The 27,179-nt window shown below is 41.7% G+C and overlaps 1 protein-coding gene across 2 annotated transcripts in view; it reads left to right on the top strand.

Annotated features, from left to right (window-relative positions):
* Window positions 1–27,179, top strand: part of LOC108739057 (alkaline phosphatase-like) — a 135,110-nt gene that overhangs the window by 71,994 nt on the left and 35,937 nt on the right. For both annotated transcript variants that reach the window (XM_025973288.1, XM_018472751.1), the window contains 2 exons: window positions 17,378–17,607; window positions 23,687–23,861. In XM_025973288.1, coding sequence (XP_025829073.1) covers window positions 17,378–17,607; window positions 23,687–23,861 — 405 coding nt within the window. The remainder of the gene's footprint in view (window positions 1–17,377; window positions 17,608–23,686; window positions 23,862–27,179) is intronic.

Here is a 27,179-nt window from a genome sequence, read left to right on the forward strand (position 1 = left end):
TTCTTCTAATTTTTCGTCTCCTATCTTTATATTCGCTCTTTCCCTACTTTTTCTTCCCTTGCATATCAGTATTTTAGTTTTATTTTTATTTATTTTCATGCAGTACTGATCTGTCAGTACCGCTTCCATTTTATTTAAAGCTATAGGTACTTTTAAATAATTTAATTTATTGATACAATTTTGATGTCTATTTCTTTGTGGCAAAAAACTCTATGCTAGATCTCTTTTTCGTCTATCTACTAGATTTAATTTTAATAATGATAGGTATCTTCTAATGTAAACATTTTCAACTTGATCGGTTAATCCTGATTAGATGGGGATTCACTAGTAGGTAATCCTTTTATTTAATTTCTTCCTTGATTGGGCTTCAACTAATCGGATCAATGGTAGAAATTATTTAGAATGCAACTTAAAAAAGATCCAACGGATAAAATAATTCATTCAATTATCTGCATTTGATTAGCCGGATCGGGAATGACGCAATCGATATACTCTCGCGTTCATTATCTTTTTTTTTTTTATTATTTTCTCTTTCCGTTCTTTCCACTTTCAGCCAGTCGATTATGACAGTTGAATGGATTCATCGATCTGTTAAGTTGAATTCTAGTCGGAGTGAGTGGCGTGGCTCTTGTCATAAATGGTTTTCTAAAAAGTTGGCGTAGAATCAATCAGTTACTGCTATTATTATTGTTGGGGAACAGTGTACAGCGTCGATAAAATGTCGGAGACCAACGAGTTGTAAAATGGTTACTAAATACTACGTACTATTGTACTGCATCAGCCACCAGAGCAACCACCCTTTACAAAACCCCGGGCAAAAAGGGCAGCTATTTGCATTTATGCACTGTGCATTGCTACTGTTGTAGTAGGGGCGTTGTATGATGGTAATGCCAATATGGCAAATTAAATTCACAACCTCTTCTTTTGAAGCATAAATTCGCGTCTCGTTGTCGAACCCAGAGGTCAATCACACCCAATCATTCTCTTGGAATATTTTCCGATACAATCGAATCATTTTGCGATCATCGAAATATGTACTTAATATAATATACTTAGGACACATTCAAAATACTAATCGTCATCATAAGGTCATCAGTTAATCCGGTTGGACACGCACCATCACTCTTTCCTCAGCCCTTTATGCCTGAGAAGGTGTCCTACCAACCTATCTCGCCTATTTCTTATTGACTTCCATAGGGCCGTCTGTTTCCATTTTATTTAAGGCTATCCGTAGACGCTAAAATACTCCTTAGACAAAATTTTTCAGTCTCTCTCCAGTCTCTCAGAGTCTTTCAGCGTCTCTCACAGTCTCTCAGTTATTGCCTAGGGGTTTTTATGGATCTCTCATAGTCTCTGTATGAGAGACTCGAACGATAAAATTGTTAATTCAGTGATTCGAGTCTCTCGTTCAGAGACTGAATACGAAATGAGGATCTCTCTATGAGAGACTCGAGTCTCTCGTTCAGAGACGCTAAATATTTTTTTTGACAGTCTCTCTCAGCGACACCAGAGAGACTCGATGAGAGACGGAGACTCGAGTCTCGCTTTTATAGCTATATCATCTACAAATCTAAACATGCTAATCTTTTGCCCCTGTACCTATATCTAAGCCTATCCTTTTATGGTGTTTATTTTTATTGAGCCCCCACAGGAAGCTACGTCCCTGTTTTTCCAGGATATAGTTTTTGTCAGTATCCTTGTTTTCTCGCTAGTATTTTTACCTTTTGCAGTTTTTCATTCAGTTTAATCGCTCTTCTTTAATTATTCGTAGTGTTGCTACCAGGCTACTACTTTATCTATCTATTCACTGCATTGTTGTTCTGTTTTCATTGCATTCCTCGTTCCTTAAGCATCTAAAGTACGTATTTGTATCTACGAAAAGTTGTTGTTTTCTTCCCTTTTGCGTTTTAGTTGTTGATCTCTTACTTCGTAGAAAAATGACAAGTTTAGTTTACTTCTGAACAAGCCAGTTTTAAAACAGTTTCTTGAGAGAAACNCCAGTCTATGCCTATGTCCCAGAAGGTTGCAACCTCGCCAGTCTATGCCTGTCCCAAAAAGTTGTGACCTCGCCAGTCTATGCCTATGTCCCAGAAGGTTGCAACCTCGCCAGCCTATGCCTGTCCCAAAAAGTTGTTACCTCGCCAGTCTAGGCCTATGTCCCACAAGGTTGTGACCTTGCCAGTCTATGCGTATGTCTCGCAAGGATGTTACTTCACCAGTCTGTGCCTATGTCCCACAAGGTTGAGACTTTGCCGGTCTATGCCTACGTCTCGCAAGGTTGTAGCCTCGCCAGTCTATGCCTATGTCCCAGAAGGTTGCAACCTCGCCAGTCTATGCCTGTCCCAAAAAGTTGTGACCTCGCCAGTCTATGCCTATGTCCCAGAAGGTTGCAACCTCGCCAGCCTATGCCTGTCCCAAAAAGTTGTTACCTCGCCAGTCTAGGCCTATGTCCCACAAGGTTGTGACCTTGCCAGTCTATGCGTATGTCTCGCAAGGATGTTACTTCACCAGTCTGTGCCTATGTCCCACAAGGTTGAGACTTTGCCGGTCTATGCCTACGTCTCGCAAGGTTGTAGCCTCGCCAGTCTATGCCTATGTCCCAGAAGGTTGCAACCTCGCCAGTCTATGCCTGTCCCAAAAAGTTGTGACCTCGCCAGTCTATGCCTATGTCCCAGAAGGTTGCAACCTCGCCAGCCTATGCCTGTCCCAAAAAGTTGTTACCTCGCCAGTCTAGGCCTATGTCCCACAAGGTTGTGACCTTGCCAGTCTATGCGTATGTCTCGCAAGGATGTTACTTCACCAGTCTGTGCCTATGTCCCACAAGGTTGAGACTTTGCCGGTCTATGCCTACGTCTCGCAAGGTTGTAGCCTCGCCAGTCTATGCCTATGTCCCAGAAGGTTGCAACCTCGCCAGTCTATGCCTGTCCCAAAAAGTTGTGACCTCGCCAGTCTATGCCTATGTCCCAGAAGGTTGCAACCTCGCCAGCCTATGCCTGTCCCAAAAAGTTGTTACCTCGCCAGTCTAGGCCTATGTCCCACAAGGTTGTGACCTTGCCAGTCTATGCGTATGTCTCGCAAGGATGTTACTTCACCAGTCTGTGCCTATGTCCCACAAGGTTGAGACTTTGCCGGTCTATGCCTACGTCTCGCAAGGTTGTAGCCTCGCCAGTCTATGCCTATGTCCCAGAAGGTTGCAACCTCGCCAGTCTATGCCTGTCCCAAAAAGTTGTGACCTCGCCAGTCTATGCCTATGTCCCAGAAGGTTGCAACCTCGCCAGCCTATGCCTGTCCCAAAAAGTTGTTACCTCGCCAGTCTAGGCCTATGTCCCACAAGGTTGTGACCTTGCCAGTCTATGCGTATGTCTCGCAAGGATGTTACTTCACCAGTCTGTGCCTATGTCCCACAAGGTTGAGACTTTGCCGGTCTATGCCTACGTCTCGCAAGGTTGTAGCCTCGCCAGTCTATGCCTATGTCCCAGAAGGTTGCAACCTCGCCAGTCTATGCCTGTCCCAAAAAGTTGTGACCTCGCCAGTCTATGCCTATGTCCCAGAAGGTTGCAACCTCGCCAGCCTATGCCTGTCCCAAAAAGTTGTTACCTCGCCAGTCTAGGCCTATGTCCCACAAGGTTGTGACCTTGCCAGTCTATGCGTATGTCTCGCAAGGATGTTACTTCACCAGTCTGTGCCTATGTCCCACAAGGTTGAGACTTTGCCGGTCTATGCCTACGTCTCGCAAGGTTGTAGCCTCGCCAGTCTATGCCTATGTCCCAGAAGGTTGCAACCTCGCCAGTCTATGCCTGTCCCAAAAAGTTGTGACCTCGCCAGTCTATGCCTATGTCCCAGAAGGTTGCAACCTCGCCAGCCTATGCCTGTCCCAAAAAGTTGTTACCTCGCCAGTCTAGGCCTATGTCCCACAAGGTTGTGACCTTGCCAGTCTATGCGTATGTCTCGCAAGGATGTTACTTCACCAGTCTGTGCCTATGTCCCACAAGGTTGAGACTTTGCCGGTCTATGCCTACGTCTCGCAAGGTTGTAGCCTCGCCAGTCTATGCCTATGTCCCAGAAGGTTGCAACCTCGCCAGTCTATGCCTGTCCCAAAAAGTTGTGACCTCGCCAGTCTATGCCTATGTCCCAGAAGGTTGCAACCTCGCCAGCCTATGCCTGTCCCAAAAAGTTGTTACCTCGCCAGTCTAGGCCTATGTCCCACAAGGTTGTGACCTTGCCAGTCTATGCGTATGTCTCGCAAGGATGTTACTTCACCAGTCTGTGCCTATGTCCCACAAGGTTGAGACTTTGCCGGTCTATGCCTACGTCTCGCAAGGTTGTAGCCTCGCCAGTCTATGCCTATGTCCCAGAAGGTTGCAACCTCGCCAGTCTATGCCTGTCCCAAAAAGTTGTGACCTCGCCAGTCTATGCCTATGTCCCAGAAGGTTGCAACCTCGCCAGCCTATGCCTGTCCCAAAAAGTTGTTACCTCGCCAGTCTAGGCCTATGTCCCACAAGGTTGTGACCTTGCCAGTCTATGCGTATGTCTCGCAAGGATGTTACTTCACCAGTCTGTGCCTATGTCCCACAAGGTTGAGACTTTGCCGGTCTATGCCTACGTCTCGCAAGGTTGTAGCCTCGCCAGTCTATGCCTATGTCCCAGAAGGTTGCAACCTCGCCAGTCTATGCCTGTCCCAAAAAGTTGTGACCTCGCCAGTCTATGCCTATGTCCCAGAAGGTTGCAACCTCGCCAGCCTATGCCTGTCCCAAAAAGTTGTTACCTCGCCAGTCTAGGCCTATGTCCCACAAGGTTGTGACCTTGCCAGTCTATGCGTATGTCTCGCAAGGATGTTACTTCACCAGTCTGTGCCTATGTCCCACAAGGTTGAGACTTTGCCGGTCTATGCCTACGTCTCGCAAGGTTGTAGCCTCGCCAGTCTATGCCTATGTCCCAGAAGGTTGCAACCTCGCCAGTCTATGCCTGTCCCAAAAAGTTGTGACCTCGCCAGTCTATGCCTATGTCCCAGAAGGTTGCAACCTCGCCAGCCTATGCCTGTCCCAAAAAGTTGTTACCTCGCCAGTCTAGGCCTATGTCCCACAAGGTTGTGACCTTGCCAGTCTATGCGTATGTCTCGCAAGGATGTTACTTCACCAGTCTGTGCCTATGTCCCACAAGGTTGAGACTTTGCCGGTCTATGCCTACGTCTCGCAAGGTTGTAGCCTCGCCAGTCTATGCCTATGTCCCAGAAGGTTGCAACCTCGCCAGTCTATGCCTGTCCCAAAAAGTTGTGACCTCGCCAGTCTATGCCTATGTCCCAGAAGGTTGCAACCTCGCCAGCCTATGCCTGTCCCAAAAAGTTGTTACCTCGCCAGTCTAGGCCTATGTCCCACAAGGTTGTGACCTTGCCAGTCTATGCGTATGTCTCGCAAGGATGTTACTTCACCAGTCTGTGCCTATGTCCCACAAGGTTGAGACTTTGCCGGTCTATGCCTACGTCTCGCAAGGTTGTAGCCTCGCCAGTCTATGCCTATGTCCCAGAAGGTTGCAACCTCGCCAGTCTATGCCTGTCCCAAAAAGTTGTGACCTCGCCAGTCTATGCCTATGTCCCAGAAGGTTGCAACCTCGCCAGCCTATGCCTGTCCCAAAAAGTTGTTACCTCGCCAGTCTAGGCCTATGTCCCACAAGGTTGTGACCTTGCCAGTCTATGCGTATGTCTCGCAAGGATGTTACTTCACCAGTCTGTGCCTATGTCCCACAAGGTTGAGACTTTGCCGGTCTATGCCTACGTCTCGCAAGGTTGTAGCCTCGCCAGTCTATGCCTATGTCCCAGAAGGTTGCAACCTCGCCAGTCTATGCCTGTCCCAAAAAGTTGTGACCTCGCCAGTCTATGCCTATGTCCCAGAAGGTTGCAACCTCGCCAGCCTATGCCTGTCCCAAAAAGTTGTTACCTCGCCAGTCTAGGCCTATGTCCCACAAGGTTGTGACCTTGCCAGTCTATGCGTATGTCTCGCAAGGATGTTACTTCACCAGTCTGTGCCTATGTCCCACAAGGTTGAGACTTTGCCGGTCTATGCCTACGTCTCGCAAGGTTGTAGCCTCGCCAGTCTATGCCTATGTCCCAGAAGGTTGCAACCTCGCCAGTCTATGCCTGTCCCAAAAAGTTGTGACCTCGCCAGTCTATGCCTATGTCCCAGAAGGTTGCAACCTCGCCAGCCTATGCCTGTCCCAAAAAGTTGTTACCTCGCCAGTCTAGGCCTATGTCCCACAAGGTTGTGACCTTGCCAGTCTATGCGTATGTCTCGCAAGGATGTTACTTCACCAGTCTGTGCCTATGTCCCACAAGGTTGAGACTTTGCCGGTCTATGCCTACGTCTCGCAAGGTTGTAGCCTCGCCAGTCTATGCCTATGTCCCAGAAGGTTGCAACCTCGCCAGTCTATGCCTGTCCCAAAAAGTTGTGACCTCGCCAGTCTATGCCTATGTCCCAGAAGGTTGCAACCTCGCCAGCCTATGCCTGTCCCAAAAAGTTGTTACCTCGCCAGTCTAGGCCTATGTCCCACAAGGTTGTGACCTTGCCAGTCTATGCGTATGTCTCGCAAGGATGTTACTTCACCAGTCTGTGCCTATGTCCCACAAGGTTGAGACTTTGCCGGTCTATGCCTACGTCTCGCAAGGTTGTAGCCTCGCCAGTCTATGCCTATGTCCCAGAAGGTTGCAACCTCGCCAGTCTATGCCTGTCCCAAAAAGTTGTGACCTCGCCAGTCTATGCCTATGTCCCAGAAGGTTGCAACCTCGCCAGCCTATGCCTGTCCCAAAAAGTTGTTACCTCGCCAGTCTAGGCCTATGTCCCACAAGGTTGTGACCTTGCCAGTCTATGCGTATGTCTCGCAAGGATGTTACTTCACCAGTCTGTGCCTATGTCCCACAAGGTTGAGACTTTGCCGGTCTATGCCTACGTCTCGCAAGGTTGTAGCCTCGCCAGTCTATGCCTATGTCCCAGAAGGTTGCAACCTCGCCAGTCTATGCCTGTCCCAAAAAGTTGTGACCTCGCCAGTCTATGCCTATGTCCCAGAAGGTTGCAACCTCGCCAGCCTATGCCTGTCCCAAAAAGTTGTTACCTCGCCAGTCTAGGCCTATGTCCCACAAGGTTGTGACCTTGCCAGTCTATGCGTATGTCTCGCAAGGATGTTACTTCACCAGTCTGTGCCTATGTCCCACAAGGTTGAGACTTTGCCGGTCTATGCCTACGTCTCGCAAGGTTGTAGCCTCGCCAGTCTATGCCTATGTCCCAGAAGGTTGCAACCTCGCCAGTCTATGCCTGTCCCAAAAAGTTGTGACCTCGCCAGTCTATGCCTATGTCCCAGAAGGTTGCAACCTCGCCAGCCTATGCCTGTCCCAAAAAGTTGTTACCTCGCCAGTCTAGGCCTATGTCCCACAAGGTTGTGACCTTGCCAGTCTATGCGTATGTCTCGCAAGGATGTTACTTCACCAGTCTGTGCCTATGTCCCACAAGGTTGAGACTTTGCCGGTCTATGCCTACGTCTCGCAAGGTTGTAGCCTCGCCAGTCTATGCCTATGTCCCAGAAGGTTGCAACCTCGCCAGTCTATGCCTGTCCCAAAAAGTTGTGACCTCGCCAGTCTATGCCTATGTCCCAGAAGGTTGCAACCTCGCCAGCCTATGCCTGTCCCAAAAAGTTGTTACCTCGCCAGTCTAGGCCTATGTCCCACAAGGTTGTGACCTTGCCAGTCTATGCGTATGTCTCGCAAGGATGTTACTTCACCAGTCTGTGCCTATGTCCCACAAGGTTGAGACTTTGCCGGTCTATGCCTACGTCTCGCAAGGTTGTAGCCTCGCCAGTCTATGCCTATGTCCCAGAAGGTTGCAACCTCGCCAGTCTATGCCTGTCCCAAAAAGTTGTGACCTCGCCAGTCTATGCCTATGTCCCAGAAGGTTGCAACCTCGCCAGCCTATGCCTGTCCCAAAAAGTTGTTACCTCGCCAGTCTAGGCCTATGTCCCACAAGGTTGTGACCTTGCCAGTCTATGCGTATGTCTCGCAAGGATGTTACTTCACCAGTCTGTGCCTATGTCCCACAAGGTTGAGACTTTGCCGGTCTATGCCTACGTCTCGCAAGGTTGTAGCCTCGCCAGTCTATGCCTATGTCCCAGAAGGTTGCAACCTCGCCAGTCTATGCCTGTCCCAAAAAGTTGTGACCTCGCCAGTCTATGCCTATGTCCCAGAAGGTTGCAACCTCGCCAGCCTATGCCTGTCCCAAAAAGTTGTTACCTCGCCAGTCTAGGCCTATGTCCCACAAGGTTGTGACCTTGCCAGTCTATGCGTATGTCTCGCAAGGTTGTGACTTCACCAGTCTATGCCTACGTCTCGCAAGGTTGTGACTTCGCTAGTCTATGCGTATGTCCCACAAGGTTGTGGCCTCGCCAGTCTGTGCCTATGTCCCACAAAGTTGTTACCTCGCCAGTCTAGGCCTATGTCCCACAAGTTTGTGACCTTGCCTATCTATGCGTATGTCCCACAAGATGTGACTTCGCCAGTCTATGTTTATGTCCCACAAGATTGTGTTCTTATCTTTCTCCAAATATTACTGCGTAAAACTTTACGCAATTACTACCTTTTAGCAGGTACCTACACGTTCCAGTTTTCAAAATACAAATGATATACAAACTGTAAATAGGTCGATACCTACCAAAGAACTATTTTTGTATTTGCTAAGGGGATTTGAAAGTTACAAACGCATGTACGCCTACAGTTTGGATAATCATGAAGTTATTATATTTATGGTTAGAACTTCATTCAATTAAGCTCCTAGACGACGTGTCAGCGGCTTTCTGATTAGCATGCCCCCATTTGTTTCACAATTTCAAAGCGGAGAATACAGCCTCTGTCCTCCGTCCTATTCATTATCACTAAACTACAACACAAACTACTTCGTGATTTGTTGGAATGACCTTTCGACATCCTTTGTGTCGACTGACCGAAACATTGAAACACGTATTTTCAAATTAAAAGACTCCTACGTACGCCTTCTCTTATGAATATTGTTACATACTCTGAATTTGACGTAACATCAATTATGCTGATATGAATGAGAAAGGTCAAACTCTCGGACAAATTTGTTACAGTACCTATAATATTTACTGCAGAATGGAGTTTAAGTCACCGATATAATGGATAAAATTTACTTGAAGGCGCTCCAGGTGGCACCGATTGCATATTTTGTCTACTAATAACACGCCTTCATACCTGGGCTGCTCATAATTATCGTTGTCATCATCATTATCATCTTCGCATTTCCCTAAAACTAGGACATCCCATATCTTTAACTATTTATTAACAATAATAGGTCCATCTCTCATCCTCTTAGCTCCTGTCTCTGCTTCTAATATGTCTGTAGTTAGCTCTTCATACCTGAGAAGGTGTTCTACCAACCTAATATCTCTCTATTTTTTATTGACTTCTATAGCGTTCTCTGTTCTATTGCTCTTTCTAATACCTCTTCATTTTTAACCTTCTCTGTCCACAGTATCCACATCATTCGCCTGTTACACCACATATCGAATGTTTCTAACTTTTTCTTTTTCTAATTTTTCGTCTTTTTTTTTTAATTGTATTTGTGACAACCGAAATCGTCTTCATTATTGGGAACTGACGAATTAATAGGCGACATCTCGACTGGTTGGTAAGTAATGTCGTGCGCCCGTCGTTGCATGGCGTCGGGACGGTGTCGCGTTCCATCGCAACGTCACATAAATCCCAAACCGTAACTGTACACGAACTCGTACAAAGTGTATGCACATTAGGGCGACAACGTCGACAATGCACCGTAACAACCCCAAGCAACCGTGGATATGGGATACGTGCTAACACAAAGTGGTAAAATGCATTGCTAGATAAATGTTCTTCGTGTACATGCAGGCATATTTGTGTGAACACGCCAAGGAACGGTGTGTAACTGTTACGGTTAATATATTCCGTAGGACTACAACTACTCGAGTTTTAAAAAAACCTGTGTGGGTCATAGACGTTACATTGCCCTCCTTTTTTATCCTCCTCATATTATTTCATTTAGATACCAGTTTCTTCTGTAGAAAACACAAAACCAAAACGGTGGTCTCTTCAGAGGTCTTTTTAATTAGTGATGAGCGAAAATACAAGGCAAACATGAAAACTGAGAGACCAAAGTCGAACGAACAATACCAAGACAAACACCAAAACCGAATATGCAACACCAAGACCAAATACAAACAGACACGTCCCAAAAAAAAGTCACATAATACGTACGTATGATGCAATACAATAAACCTGACCGTCGCGACGAACGTTCGGTTCCCGCATTTTGATGTATTATGTACATATACATGTAAGGATATTCATATACAGATATGTATGTATGTATGTAGTTTACGGTGCCGTGAACATTTTCGAAATAATGAATATCGCCGCCGAATGAAAGCAGGGTAATTGAGGCGAGGGGGCCCACGCATTACAACATACGCGAATCGTAATGAATAGGCTACATGAACACTTGCTGAAGCGTGAATGTTTTCGGGAAATCAAAGTAAATATTAGTTGCAGAGACAGAGATAAAGAGAGAGAGAGAGAGAGAGAGAGAGAGAGAAAAAATGGAAGAAGGAGTGAGAGAATTGTGAAAATTTATTTGCTAATTGAATTCGGAAAACGTCGCTACGCGGGTATATACCTACAGTACTGTGCCGTTTCCCGTGATATATATACAGCCATCGAAATAATGGTTTGGCCGAAGGTAGTTTTTTAATTATCGAAGTCCAATAGCAGGAGTCAATAATTTTTCACAAACGCGTACACAGAATTGCTTTCAACGGCATGTGATGCGTGGTACGTAGCTACCTACTCCAAATAAAAAAAGAACGTACCATTGGGATCCGTCAAATGCGCACACACCATCTGGTGGCAAAATTTATAACTCGAATGAGGGAAAAATTTACATAGGAACTGTGCACGCAAATTGTAAAATTGTTTATTAAAATAATAAAACACGTTAAAAAAGTNCTATCCTCTGCTTTATATCCCTACTACTCCTTCCGTCCTGACTTATCTGACTTCCTAGGTATCTAAAATCAGCCACTTCGTCTAATTTTTCGTCTCCTATCTTTATATTCGCTCTTTCCCTTGCATACCAGTATTTTAGTATTACTTTTATTTACCCACGAAATATGGCTATCAAATATTTGAATTAAACGTCAATCAGCACCGTTTTTATGATAGCGATTTACTTGTCAAAATGTGATTGTTGTCAACATCAGATAATACTTCTTCATTGGAATCATTACGTTGATGGCATGGTGTTATTATATACAAAAAAAATGAAACGACAAAAATTCAGAGAGCTATGTATATGTCCATTTCACATGCGTTTTTTTGTCAGCATGTTGACCGGACAAAATAGACCTTTAGCAATTAAATCCTCGGCTTGACAGTTCAAAACAAAACAACAGGGAATCACTCATCATCAATTAACTTTTAAAGCAGACTAACTGATATGACGTTTTTAATGGACGACGTGAAATATAAATTGGACGAATATGAACGACTATGATTATTTTTAGTCGAAACGAATTTTCATTATTATTTTCTTAAATTTTTGACTAATCTTAATAAAAGGTTGCCTTCTAATTCGGTGAAATGCCAAAAAAAAAACATCCCAAGCACTTGGTTTGTTCCTGAGGGGAAACAACCGACGACAGAGTTTCTTCTTAATTAGTTTATGAAACAAACGGAGCGATTTTTATCTAATTAAAATCCTTATGAAGACACAGATAATTTATTTTTAATGTAATATTCCTTTGTAAGATTTATTATCACTGATGGTCTGGTGAAACAAAGAGAAAGGAAATTATGTTAGGGAAGTTCTACAGGTACATGCAGTTGATGGACTACATGTGCGTTTTAATTAAATCCGTTGTTGATTTTTGCTTGAGGCCGGCTTTATGGTTAGATCAGCTAATGAGAACAATAACTGAAATTAATAATAACAGCAGTTGAGCAACTTTAATGGCATTGTAGACACGTAATAAGCCATGAACGTTAGATTTTCTGTCTGGCACTCGAATATAACAAATGGGTCCATTACGAAGACGAGAGAGAGCATCATCCACAGACATGTATGTATGTAGATGTACAAATGTAACGCAAAAAGCTGCAATTACCGAGTTGATGTCATTTCTTCACCTCAAAAGCACGTTGTGCCAACTCTAATCGTATTTCCAAGCAAACGGATCCTGATCAAAGGGAAATGTCGAAACAAAGCGAGGGGACGTTCGTTTACAAATCCCGTCGGCATGTAGAAGGAGAGAACGAGGCGCAGGGAACGGGACGAAATGAGAGGGAGATAGGGAGTAAAAGGCAAACTTCTATTTATTCGTGGCATCACAAAGAGAGCTGAGAGCCGGGGCAAAGCAAGTAATTGAAACTGGTTGAGAGGTTTCGTTCTCTTTAACTTCGACCTCCTCTCTATGTCTCTTCGCTCAATCCGCTCATCGACGAGGACAATTTATCGCTCCGTTTGCTCATATTTCCGATTCCATTATATTATGCATGTATAGTGAGTAGATAGCCAGTCGCAGGTCCCCATCTGAACTAATAAAGGCGAAACCGTATATCCGTACCTACTAAAGTACTTATTCGGTTTCATTAAATGATATAATCGTCCTCGAAAAGTCAAGAAGGAGACGCAGGATGGGTCGGATGAAGCGAGGAAATGTGCCGGAGGTACCTCATCGTTGCGTAAATATGCCGGTCGTTTTGAGAAGCAGCAATCAACATGAACTCTATTTAGTCTCTTAAAAGAGATTAGAGAGAAAAACCAATTAACTTTCTGAATACAGATAAAGTTGCTGCAAACATTACCTACTTGTCCGTCTCTCTCCATTTTTGGAGATGTTCTCGTTCGTCGGCCTGTGTTCGCTTCTATCCGAAAAGCATAGTAACAATCCATCATGTAAGCAGATAAATGTGGGGCAGCTATTCGTCTACCGCCTGTATCTACCTCTCTCGACGTCCTCTTCCTCAATTCAACTCGAAATTTATGTAAACTCACAATTGTTGGGTAACCATTTGAATTATTCAAGGGACAAAAGGTGGTACGGCGTCCCTATAATAACCGACAAGCAACCCCTCGACGTTCTCGATAGTGAGATTCAGTAATAAGGAAGTGTATGGACACCTGTCACAGGTTCTTGTTCTTGTACACCTGCACCCTTCTTCTAATCCCAAATTTCTGCCACGTCTTTTGTACAACGGGGTAAATATTTGAACGTTGCTGATCAATTTCACCCTGTCTAACGGTGATTAAGGATTACGAAACACGAAGCAAACCCTTCTCGGATGGATCTAAATAGTCGCAGCTCCGAAAAATATTGTGTGCGATCGGGCACACGTGTGCGTGAACGGCTTATCGATTCGCCGACTAGCCGCAGGCGCCTCTCTTCAAGTGCGCCGTATTTGTAAATGTGTGTGTCATACCTGCGTTCTGGGGAAGCAGTTAAACAGTTCAAAGAAATAATAAACTATCCGGATGTTTCCAGAAGGTTCCCGAAAGTAAACAAAAGAGTATTTAAAGGAAGAGACGATCGCCGAGTAGGAGAAGAAATAAATTGACCGTTGCAGAAGTGAATACCGATATATCAACAGTAGTGTAAATAAATAAAATAATTCATAACCAAAGTTTAGTAATAATTTATTAGTGTTTTTAAGTTCTTTAACAATTAGTGTAAATAAATAGTTTTTGTCGTTATCAGTCTTAGAAGTTAATTTTGTTAATTCTTTAATTTTGTAAATTCTTCCCCGTATTAGTCAATTACATGAAAAAATAAATTTAGGGGTAATATAAGTGACTTGACGCTGATGAAACAAGTATTACATGTGTACATAGATCCACTTTACAGTATTCATAACGAGCTTGGTGGAAAAGTGTACACCGGCAACACTTTCTGTAACAGGTACGTAGTTTTGACGTAATTAACGGGACATAAACAATAGCCGTGTGCACCCCAGGGGGTGCGAGAAGAGCGTGGGAGGCGGGGGCGCGGCTGTGGGCGAGGACGACGAAGCCGTAAAAATACTTTGTAGTTCCAGTTAATTAAAGCTCAAAACTTGCTCATGAGTTACGAAACGAGGGCACCGCGTTTCGCATTTAAAAAACTTTCGTCTTCACGAAAGCAACCCCAAACTGCTTCAGAAATAAAAATTAAAACGGGACATACATACAAATCTCCCAATAAAACTTTTTTTCACAAAGTTTCGCTATGTTTCATCGATTTTACATTTCCCTGATTAAGTCTCTGTCGACATCATCATTTCGAAATTCTACTTATTGTTATATAGTTATCCCAATAAATCAACAGTTCGAGTCGAATGGTTTCGGGAAAGAAAAAAGGGGAGAGAAAAAAAAAACATCCGCAGCGCTGTATGTATATATTATGCATAGATAACTGGCACATAGTTCATAAATTGGGAAAAACGGTTCAACAACTTTTCACGCTACCCTATTGAGAGTAAACCAGAAAAGTTTATCATCCCTGATACTAAAATAATGAAGTTTTGTGAATATTAATTAGAATACAAAATTATAACAACAGCTAATACGTATTTTAAGCATTTTTAAAGAACTATACTTCGTTTACTTTCTTTAGCAATGTGCCCTTTCCAATGTGTTGGACGCGCGCTAGCAAAATCGCAGGTAGGGAGAAAAAAGCTCGTTATACTCTCGACTCTTGTTCATACAGTACCTGCTAAAAGTTTTGTTCAATCATGAATAGTAGTGCGAGTCGAAAACAAGCGTTAAAGCCTTTAATATGTCTTCAAATATAAATAAACATCTCGTTGATATTTTCAGTAGTAAATGGTACCAATAACAGCACATTTGAGCAATACAACTTTAGTGGATAATGGTCAATTTTTTCGTGCAGTACTGTACGGATTGTACGCTCCTCACCGGTTAAGAGTTTGGCCGAGAGTTATCTCCTTTCTTTTCTGGCCTAGTGCTGTTCTTTTCTATTTTGCGCCGGTCAAACTAAAGGTCACATCGCTAGAGAAACTAAACGAAGTATAGTTTCTCTCCCAATAAGATGTAAGTAACAATTTTCATGAATATACAAACTCTGTTGCTTTATAAGCACCCGAGGCTTGGTTTATAAATATTTGAAAGGAGCAGACCTCAGAGCTCGTTCGTTAATTGTAGCAGAAACCTGCTGGATTTCTCGTAAAAGGGCCTGCGCTTCAATGGGCCGTTGTGGCGGCGTTTGTGGCGGTGGTGCGCGGAATTATTAGTTCGCAATGTGTTTCGGAGGTGAATAAAGACGTGGAATCGCACCAGCTAGCAAACTCATGAAATGGAAATGAGAAGTACGAGCAGCACGGGTAATAAACAGCGAAAGAGGGTCTGCTTTCCCGATTGCTCTTTTCACAAATTTTACACTCTCGCCACACGCCCTCAGCATACTTAACCCCTTTTAAGCCAAATTGAAAAATTAGTTTTACTCCAGCGTTGCTCACTATGCATTTATGTCATCATTAGATTTATGTATATGTCGTATACATATCTTTCTATCTATCTCGTCACCTGTCAGCGACAACACAAAAAATTTATTTACCCCAGGGAAAATAAATTCAATAAAAACTTTCATTTATTCCTAATACATTAGACTGTATACGATATCGAAAATACGAATAAATAATCCAAACTAATCATCATCATCATAAGGTCATCAGTCCTAAGACTGGTTGGACAGATACCTCCACTCTTTCCTATCCTGAGCTAAACTTCGCATTTCCCTAAAACTAGAACAGCCCACATCCTTAACTATTTGCGAACAGTAATGTGATCTAGGTCTACCTCTACCCCTCCTAACTCCTGTTTCTGCCTCTAATGTGTCTCTGACTAAACCTTCATGCCTGAGAAGGTGTCCTACCAACCTATCTCGCCTATTTCTTATTGACTTCCATAGGGCCGTCTGTTTCCATTTTATTTAAGGCTATCCGTAGACGCTAAAATACTCCTTAGACAAAATTTTTCAGTCTCTCTCCAGTCTCTCAGAGTCTTTCAGCGTCTCTCACAGTCTCTCAGTTATTGCCTAGGGGTTTTTATGGATCTCTCATAGTCTCTGTATGAGAGACTCGAACGATAAAATTGTTAATTCAGTGATTCGAGTCTCTCGTTCAGAGACTGAATACGAAATGAGGATCTCTCTATGAGAGACTCGAGTCTCTCGTTCAGAGACGCTAAATATTTTTTTTGACAGTCTCTCTCAGCGACACCAGAGAGACTCGATGAGAGACGGAGACTCGAGTCTCGCTTTTATAGCTATATCATCTACAAATCTAAACATGCTAATCTTTTGCCCCTGTACCTATATCTAAGCCTATCCTTTTATGGTGTTTATTTTTATTGAGCCCCCACAGGAAGCTACGTCCCTGTTTTTCCAGGATATAGTTTTTGTCAGTATCCTTGTTTTCTCGCTAGTATTTTTACCTTTTGCAGTTTTTCATTCAGTTTAATCGCTCTTCTTTAATTATTCGTAGTGTTGCTACCAGGCTACTACTTTATCTATCTATTCACTGCATTGTTGTTCTGTTTTCATTGCATTCCTCGTTCCTTAAGCATCTAAAGTACGTATTTGTATCTACGAAAAGTTGTTGTTTTCTTCCCTTTTGCGTTTTAGTTGTTGATCTCTTACTTCGTAGAAAAATGACAAGTTTAGTTTACTTCTGAACAAGCCAGTTTTAAAACAGTTTCTTGAGAGAAACTTCGTTTTATTCGAAACTAAAGGTTTACCTCGAGACCAGGTGTTTTATGCGATAACTCCAGTTTATCATATTATCGTGTCATACGTACTTATATTGTTTTTCTTTTGTGCGAATACTTACATAAGGATCTGTAGCTGTTTTAGAAGTGTACATGACTGAAATTGACAATCCGTTCAACTTTTACTGTTAGCTAATCCGAAGTTATAATACCTAGTTGAAACTCAAAGCTCGGTTACAGAGATGAGATAGATTTTAATGACGTCAATTACCAAATTACCAAAGTTACTTAAGTCTTGAAGTATCACAGTCTTAATCCTCAGGCACTAAGCTTCCACTTATCTTACGTTAATTAAATCAAGAAGGAAATGTAGATATGTTCCGCGAAAGATACTTGCGCAAGTATCAACGTATATGTAGATCTACGTTGGACAAACACCGCATCAGCTTTCGAGTAGATAGAAAGAACATTAACAGTCCCGAGTTTGGTCGCTTTGATTAAGAAAATTTTACCTTTTCATATTGTTATCATCTAATGAAGATGCTCGCATGACATTTTTTGCTACCTGTTTCAACAACAATCTCCCTTCTTTCCAGATATGGATTATTGGTACGAACAGGCAAGAATTGCTTTGAGGCGCAGATTACAATATGCGACTGAAGATGAGCGAAAGCCGCATGCGAAAAACGTTATACTGTTCGTGGGTGACGGAATGGGTGTTGCCACTATTACTGCAGCCCGTATTCTTCGTGGACAGCGTTTGGGTAAAAGCGGGGAAGAACACGAGCTAGTATGGGACTCCTTCCCAGCGGTGGCGTTGGCAAAGGTAAATTTTTAGTCACTTTTTAAAAGTTAAAATAAAAAATCTGTTCCGTTATCTGTTAAAGAGAGTTTAGACTTTAACTTTTTTGTTCACTTTCGGAAAAGTTTGGAAGTTATTTTCATTAAGGTGCGCTTTTCCTATGTTCTCGCAATGTGCTAACGTCGTAATTTTTCCTGTTATCTAGCCGTTTTACCGGCTGGCTAACAGGCAATGCCCGTCGGTTAGACGGGAATATTTTAATTAAAAGCTTGTTTATTAAAGCCGAATTTGCACCGAACGAACCCAGCTAAATTGATTTTTATGTTTACTTTTCCTTCTTGGGAAGACTCGTATCTTTCCATCTTAAAAAAAATTTTAACGACATATCTGGACAATTAGCTGTTACACAGTCACAATCTTTAACGGTATATTTTCCCTGGAGTGCTATTACTAACGTCTCCCATTCCAGTCGTCAGGTCTTAATGTTCGGGAATCGGCGTGACGGTTTTCGAATGGTTCTCTAGAATACAAATCGAGCAAAAAAGTTTGATTAAGTTCGAATCGGATGTGCGATAATTCGAAGTCGCTAGACACCGATCCCTTTCGGCAAAAAAGGCGCTGGGACGCTCCCGGATCGGTATTTGTTAAAAGTAAAGATTAGGACGTGGATGAGGGGTGATACCGAACACTAGAGGGTGGAATAGGGGAGCAGGAGGAACTAACGATTATGCCCTGCGAAGAGTCGGACGTATACTCTCTGTTTGTAACCCCGTTAAAAATATCCAGCGTCTGTAATTGCAGCAATATATATCTAAGAGGAATAAATGAGGTAGCAATTTTTCTAAAGATACGTGCTCGTCTCTGGTGCACTTTCATTTTTTATTCGCCACACTTGTTTCCCTAAAAAAATTGATAATAAATCCTTCGAGAAACGTTAGGATATAGGTAAAGGTAGGGTTAATCCTAAGTAATATTATAACTGTGAATGTGATTCTTTTTTTATTATAAATTCACGCCTTAATTACTTAATCAATAATTCTGAAATTTTGTACACATCTTGCCAGGGATGCGGAAAAGGACATGGGGTATCTTTTATCCAGAAAGTTCGCTTTAGTTTTGTGCGGTTATCGATGATGTTTGGCACGTATTTCGGATCTTTGAGATTACTCGATAATTCATAATGATATATTTTTTTACCCCTTTTTGAAACCAATCTTAAACTTGTTTACTATTAGTTCAATGAAAATCGGGGATCAGTTCAACCAAAAATTTTTGTCAGTTATTTCAATCTTAAGGGCGCGTGGTGCGGATGTTTGCTCAGTTGAAGGAAACCCTTGCGGCTCGTGGTACAAATCATTACGGCACGTTTTCCGTAATAGGCGCCGTTCGTTACCCACACAACCCCAAAAAAAAAAAACTTATCATTTCTTTTCTTTCATTCTATCCATTTACTAAATAGGTCTCTTAGCAACCCAACCTTCGGTGGTTTTAAATAAATGAAATTACGAGAGAGATTAATTTCGTTGACAATATTTAAATTGGTTTTCTGACGATGAGATGAATAAATTCAATTCTGTGTCGAGTAGAGAAGGAAACGGCGGTAATTTTATTTTCTCGAACGAAAAATTCGCATTTTTCGACGGACTTTGCGTTCTGAAAAAGGTCGGTCGCGTTGCTACAGCAGCTGCGGAATCAAAATTCCTTCGGAATAATAAAATATAATCCTGTCGTCGAGAACTAAGTCAACATGATGGGATGGCCGGACGACCGACGGAGCCATTTGACTAAATAAAACGAATGCCTAAGTAGTTACGTTTCTGTTTATCTACCATCAGCTATTGAACGTGAATCTCTCCCATTCCTGATATTGATAAATAGAGATACGCATGAGTTCGTCGTTCCAGTGGGTGGTGCTGTTTTTTAGCAGCGATACCGCAAAAATGTTTCCAATTTTTTTAAAGGTATTATGCAGGATTAAACAGGGCTACAGCGTTCACGTTACCATTAAATGTGTGTGTGTGTGTGTGTGTGTGTGAATACGTAGTTCTCGTTCTGCGTATTTTTAATATTCGCTGGTTGTTTCAACAGAAACCGCAAAGCCCCTGTCAGTTGATTAACTATCGATTTTTCGTAAAAATCAGTTCAAAAATAATTTGCAGAAAAGGAAACGCCAGAAACACAAAATCCTCACTCATACGATTCAGGAGCAAACCGCTCCACATAAATTGCTGATTTAAATATATCTAAATAATTTTCAAAAGTCTTTTGTGAAGAGACATACATGCACTTTATTTGTCCTTCCGAGGAGCTTTAGATTTGTGACCTCGCCAGTCTATGCCTGTCCCAAAAAGTTGTGATGTCACCAGTCTAAGCCTATGTCCCACAAGGTTGTGACCTTGCCAGTCTATGCGTATGTCTCACAAGATTTTGACTTTACCAGTCTATGCCTATGTCCCACAAGGTTGAGACTTCGCCGGTCTATGCCTACGTTTCGCAAGGTTGTGACTTCGCTAGTCAGTGCGTATGTCCCACAAGGTTGTGACCTTGCCAGTCTANCCAAGGATGGTACTATAGAATGTCACCTCAAGGTAGGCCTAGTGGCGTCATCTCTTGGTTAGGCCGGAAACTTATCAATCCACCCTCGTATGTTTTTAATACTTGATTTCGTTGACCTGTGTTATTACGTCGTTATTTTCGGACAGATTTTCTCTGGAAACAAATAATCTGATTTCATTTGTTCGAAATTCCCAGTTATTTGGAGGCATTTTATATCCCCATTGTCGGAGCAATAATAATTCTATATTTATTTTCGCTTTCGATTTCAATTCGGCCGGAGCGAAACGGAATTTCGGGTCGACGAATCGAAAATTTTAATTTCGGCCATTTAAAATCGTTCGGCGGTTCCAATTGAGGAGGATGAGGACGAAAAGTCGTATGGTGAAAGGAAATAAGGGATGGCAACAGCGACCTAAGTGGAGCAAGATATAAATCACTCGCATTTTCAAAAGCCAATAACTTATTTCGGAATCTCACGTGGCTCTCTTTACAACAAACGAAGAAAATTGAAATACGGCTTTACCAAATGGGCAGAAGAATCCAAATGAGGAGTCGCGGGAGACGCATGCGTTCGTAATACGCCTCTTCCGCCGAAAAATATGATAAATGGGAGCCAATCTTGCTAAGAGGCAAGCAAATAGCTTTGATTTATTTGCAAAGAAAAGATTAGCTCGGCGAAAAAAACGCGGAAGCTCCGAATCCGCATCTTTTTCTTAATACCGACCAAATACGCGACGATATGATGCAGCAGCGTAGCATTTAATCAAATTATTCGTTACTCGTGTTCGCTAATATTAATCGCCTTTTCTCCGCGAGGAATAAATTCTTCTTTTCTTTTCTTTTTTTATTTCGCTCTTGCCTTCCTTTCCATTAGCAGCGTTTTACGGTGATGATCCGTTAAAGTGAAAATGGTCCGTTGAAAAAGGAACCGGGTAATAAAACTAGTAAGTAGGACTAAAATTTTAGCCGGAGTATTGTCATCGTGAATGGTATCGCATGAGAAGTACTACATGTGTTTATACGTTGAGAAAAATATAAAAAATCGAAAAAGTTCCTACTAACTAATTGTATAGGAATGTTATGAATAAAATCATTGTTTAAAATAGTCCAATCGATGTACCGAACACGTACAGTCTTAAGACTGATTGGACGCCCACCTTCACTTTTCCTATCCTGAGCTAGTCTTCGCATATCCTTAAAACTATAAAAAAAATCAGTTGTCTGTAAAGTCGGTTTACTGACGATAGTTGAACGTGACAACGTCATAAGAAAATACTGATGGAATGGTTTCATTTTACAAAAGAAAATTTTAATTTTATTTGTTTGATGGATATATTGTATGGATATAGAGAAGGAGGTAAATGGAAATGTATTATTGTATAGCAGCTGTCCACGCGGACGCATCGCTCACTNGGAGGACGACTCGAAAATACCCCCCGCATCTCGCAAGTCCTGCAAGGATCTCGCCAGGCAGCTGATCGAAAACGACCCTGGCCGAAATATAAATGTAAGTTTTCGTACGACTTTATTCATCATTTTATTGTATTATCTAGTGATAAGCAGAGCAAGACTGAGACCAAAACTGTTCCACTGTTGGTATTGGTCTTGTATTTTCGCAAAATCAAGATGATTATCCAATTAGCTTACACAAAACTATAATCAACGTGTTGAAAGGTAGAAATATTATCAATTAGGATCGGTAAATTTACCATGACGAGCGAAATAAGCGAATGATTAATTTTAATTTTTCACCGACGGAATGCTTGCTATTAAAAAGCAAAACGGTGTGGCTTAATAAAGTGTGTGTTACAATGCCGTTACGGGATATAAACGAGTCAGAATAATGGCCTATTGGAAATGAATCATTGATTGCAGGATGCGATGTGTTTAAACAGAGACCCATTTCAGCGCTAATGTACCGGCTCGTTATCGGTCATTTCGGTGAAATTGTTAACTTTTTGATTGGATATATTTAGCGCGACAGGAATGGGACGGTTAATGTACAGCGAAAACCGATGATCGGTGTTTTAAACCGCGCCCGGAACACGACAACTGCCCATTTCCTTATTAATTACCCATTAGCGTTATACCGTCACGCGTGTTTCTGTGTATTATACATTCGTACAAAGATCCGTTTATACGGTTGTTATTGTTGTTGTTGTTGTTGTTTACGGCCGTTTGGACTTGATGCTTTCGTTCCGTCCATAAATGCGAGCGTCAATAATATTCGAGCAGGTGCTTCACCGAATTGAATCGAATTGCACATGAAATAACTACAACTTGTAGAGTGTATTTGAAATTTTCGGTATTCTTTACTAGATTTTAAGACTTAATATATTAAATAAGAAACTTTACTTCCCTTTTGTACAAATATTTTTAGCAGTGTTTTTTTTTTAACGAAAGCGTGGCCCTTTTACTTTGTTCAAACACGGCACTTTAATCCAAGGTATTTCATCGAATTTCTTTTGAAGCAAAAAAAGCGATTCTCGCACGTCGCCGCTGAAACACGTTTTGATATTTTTAAATTTTAATCGAAAAATCTTAGATTATCCTTTGAACAAAACAAAGTCAGGTAAACTTTTCATATACTCTCGCACACGTTATCTCGGGGGGGGGGGGGGGCGGTTCCGAGAAGATGACAGACGACACCACCAATGCGAATGTAGGTATTATATTAAAAGTGATGCCGTGTCGAAGCCCGGATTTATTTTCTGACGCAAGATCATTTTATCTGCTACTCCCAGATCCTCCTTTTCTCATACATAGCACACTCCGGTGACTTTTTCGGGGAAACATAATAACCACAAACATCCCAATAAGTTGTCGTCTAATAAAAAAGGGGCGATATCCACACGCTTATGAAATCGATCAAAATTGATAACAAAAGACAGCGATATTGTAGCGAGCACGAGCGTGTTTGTGTGCGATCGGGCACACGTGTGCGTGAACGGCTTATCGATTCGCCGACTGGTCGCGGGCGCCTGTGTGTGTCGTACCTGCGTTCTGGGAAAGCAGTTAAACAGTTCAAAGAAAAAATAAACTATCCGGATGTTTCTAGAAGGTTCCTGAAAGTAAACAAAAGAGTATTTAAAGAGAAATAAATTGACCGTTGCAGAAGTAAATCTGGAAATAAATTAACAGTGATAGCGTGAAATAAATAGCGCAGTGAATAGTGATATATCAACAGTATTGTAAATAAATAGAATAATTCATAACCTAAGTTTAGTAATAATTTAATAGTGTTTTTAAGTTCTTTAATAATTAATGTAAATAAATAGTTTCTGTCGTTATCAGTCTTAAAAGTTAATTTTGTTAAACACACAAACATTACAATATGATTGCTAAAACGCCCAGTGCGATAAGGAATTTTCTTCAAAAAGGGCTATATCAACAAGGAATAGGCGAAATAGGACATCTCCTCAGACATGAAGGGCTAGTTTCTAAATAATTAAGAGATGTACTTTTTGTAGACGGCTTGGGTATCCGGTACTTTTTTTTAGGATCTAGATATCCGAAGATATTTCTATTCCTTTTCCTTTTGTTTCAGACATATAACATGAATGCCCAAATTGGGGAATCGTCAGCGTGTGCTACAGCCCTAATGTGCGGTATCAAAACCAATTTTGAAACAGTCGGTTTGGATAGTAGGGGCCGTTTTGAGAATTGCGTGTCCAGTTTTTCGTCAAAGGTGCCTTCCCTCATCGATTGGGCTCAAGAAGCTGGTAAGTCGTTATCATTAATTATTTGCATTCCTTTGTACCTGTTCCTATTGCACATTTGTTATTGTTTCTCATCTAAGGGGGCAGCTTTTAATTAAAGAAAAGCAATTTTTATAACTCGCCACCTCGTTGAACGTAGCGTTTTATTATTTGTATTTTATTCCGTTTAAACGTTGAGGTTAATGATGCCCGTAAGGGTTGCCGGAACTAATTATATGAATATGCTGTTATTTTTTATCATCCACGAGTCGGAGGTGAATGTAACCCCTAATGCGCCATTACAGTTCTCAATTACCTCCAGCGAAATCTTACGTTTTAGTAAATTTTGAATGTAGCTCTCCCCGGTACGATGCGTATCCTGCCGCAGGCACTTAAATTATATTGGTAACATTGTAGAAAAAGCGTGAATATTTTTCTTGCTTGTAGGTATACCTATGTATAATAATAAACCGCCACGACCTCCTACGTTCTCGTCGTGGACACATTAAAAATGCATTAAAAACGTTGATGTAAAAGGTAATTCGTAATTCCGTTATGCAAATTTGTGATGAACTTCCTCATTCGTTGTTTTACATTCTTTTTTTTTTGCTTAAGTATGGCGTTTTTTTTGTTTTTGACGCAAATAAGAGACAAAAAAAAAAGAGTTTCGGGGCCAATAGGTGAACCTAGGCAACTCCAACAGACGACGGCCTTTAGAACCGAATCAGTTCAGCATCAGTTAAAGAAAGGTTAAGTTATTGTATAAGAGATCGCCATGATTGTAAGGTAATTTCCCTCTTTTTTTGTCGAAGTAAGAAGAGCGATATTTTAAAGGTAAGACAGGGTTGTTTTGTAACGCCGGTGTTAGCATTACCGAACATTAGTGGTGTGCGTAAGAATGGTGCGAAATATCACCCTCTTCCGTTGTGCGAAGTTTAGGTGGATCAATTACACAAAATTGCTTCGGTTTATTGTGAGAATATTAACGCGAATAAGACGCGTAATAAGTGTTTCAGCGAAGCAAGTTCGCCATCTAAAGAACTTCCTTCCCTTCGTTTCGCCGTAATAAGCTTAATCCCTTTGAAAACTTCTGTACCAATAAGAAAAGCCGGGGCAAGTGAAACGACGGTGTCTATTTATACGTTCGGTAGATAGTAGTTGTAAGTAGCTCCGGAGATTTGAATGGACAGATTTTTAATTAAACCGAAAGCTATCGAGGAAACGAACTCGAGCTTCCGACGTTTAGCTAAACGGTTACTCAATAAACCTTTTTTAAAAGATCATTCTTCAAAAAGAGTTTTAGAAAATGCGTCCAAAGGAGTATCTACTACACTGGAGATTCGTGTCAAAATTAGATTAATTTTATGATCTATATTGGGATCCGCCAAATGGGAGGAGCCTAAAAACATGGCGCCGATTAGGGAAAATTTGTCGTAGTTCCTATAGTGTACCGTGCAATTTCCAAGTTTTTAAATTACGATAAAATGATAAGTATTGACACAATGATGGTAAATACTTACTGAAATATAATCATGTGCATTAAAATGACGTGAAGAAATTTTTATTCCGGAATTCACTTCTTTGATACCTACTGCTTTCATCCAAGCTTCTATTAGTTTACTTTTTTCTCTAATTCTCCGAATATATTTTTTACATATATAAAACGGTTAGTTTTTATTGGAAAGTAGTTAATGTAGGTGAAGAGTGAAGATCTATGTCTGAAGTGCTATTGCAGCTTTTCACGGAACATATTAACTTTTTATTTGATTTAACTTTAGAAGAAAACTTCGTCGACTCCATCATCAAAAGAATTTTTACTTCTTTAACTAGTTTTATTATTTTAATAAACAATTTTACAATTTGCGTGCACAGTTCCTATATAAATTTTGCCACCAGATGGTGTATGCCCATTGACGGATCCCAATACTGGGAGAGTTTTTATATTGCTGTGAGCGAGTGCCTCGGGCAGGGGTCGATACGCGAATGACCGCGCCTTAGAAAGAATTTACGTAAAGTTTCTGTATCGACCTGCCTGTATAAATAAGGGCGTATAATCTCGTAGAAGACATTATACGACAATATTCGTTACATTTAAGATAAAAAGACGCTGAACGTTTTTTAATTAATAATGCTCGGATAATTGTTCGTTGATAGTTAATTAAGAATTTGTCCTATTCAGGGGTTAATAAGGAAGAAGTTTTCAGGTAAATCAACAGTCCGACGTTACTCGGTTGTAAGCAAGAGTTTTAACAGTTCAGAATTTCTCACGCCCCGGGCAATTTACCGCGTTAGCGCAGCTGAATAACTAATTTTCCATTTTCTTTTCGTACATTTCCCTTGTCTTGTACTAACGGAGACGAAAAACAATGGGCCGTTAAACTCGACGAAGATGGCGTCGGCCAGTGCGGCACATCGGCGCTACAAGAGGCTTGTTTAACAAATAAAACGTTAAACAACAGGGATCCGTTTTAATTACGGTCCGTACAGGAAATAATCACGGTATTTCATCGTTTATTAACTGAAAAGCCGAGCCATTAGGGCCAGTTTTGGGACCGGGGGATGGAAGGGACCAGCTACTACCACTGCTAAATTTTGCACGCCCATCGGGCCGCGTTAGGATCGTTTAATTTATGGTTCTAGTACGCCACTGTACGGCCTCGTCGGTTAATACGTTAAATTGTGAAGCCCTAATTTCGGAAAACCTCCAACATCCATCAACATGTAAAGCCAGACAGACACGTTCCCTTAGTGAAACGGCACTTTATTTATGTTTCATAATAAAATCGGCGCACTATGAAGTCACCTGATTGTATTTGTGACTCGAAATCCTTGTTGAAGCATACATTTGAAACTACAGTGGTGATAAATAATCACACTTGAGCTGCCTGTCGTCATAGTTATCACCATCATTATCAATGCCTTCATCATCGTCTTCGACACCACCATCGTCATCGTCAACCTCCTAGTCATCATAGTAAAGTCGTCAGTCTTAAGACTGGTTGGAGACGCCCCTCTACTTTTTCCTATTCTGGGCTAATCTAAAACTAGGACATCCCACATTCCTAAATACTATATTTGTGGACGGTAATCTAACCTAGATCTACCTCTACTTCCCTTAACTCCTGGTTCTGCTTCTAATCTGTTCGTTTCAAGAAGTCCCTTCCCTTTATTAGGATGTGCCGTAGCATAATTCCAAATTCAATCATATTTGTCTGCGGAGCTCATTTTTCCACCGATCATCGAGCGAGAACTAGACAACAGTGTACAGTACCGTTTGCAAAATTATTTAAACTGCCTCGTTAAAATTTAAGAATATGCTTTATTTAAAAGCATATTTAGCCA

This window comes from Agrilus planipennis, unplaced genomic scaffold (genome assembly GCF_000699045.2).
Source record: "Agrilus planipennis isolate EAB-ADULT unplaced genomic scaffold, Apla_2.0 scaffold134, whole genome shotgun sequence".
In the NCBI taxonomy this organism is placed as follows: domain Eukaryota; kingdom Metazoa; phylum Arthropoda; class Insecta; order Coleoptera; family Buprestidae; genus Agrilus; species Agrilus planipennis.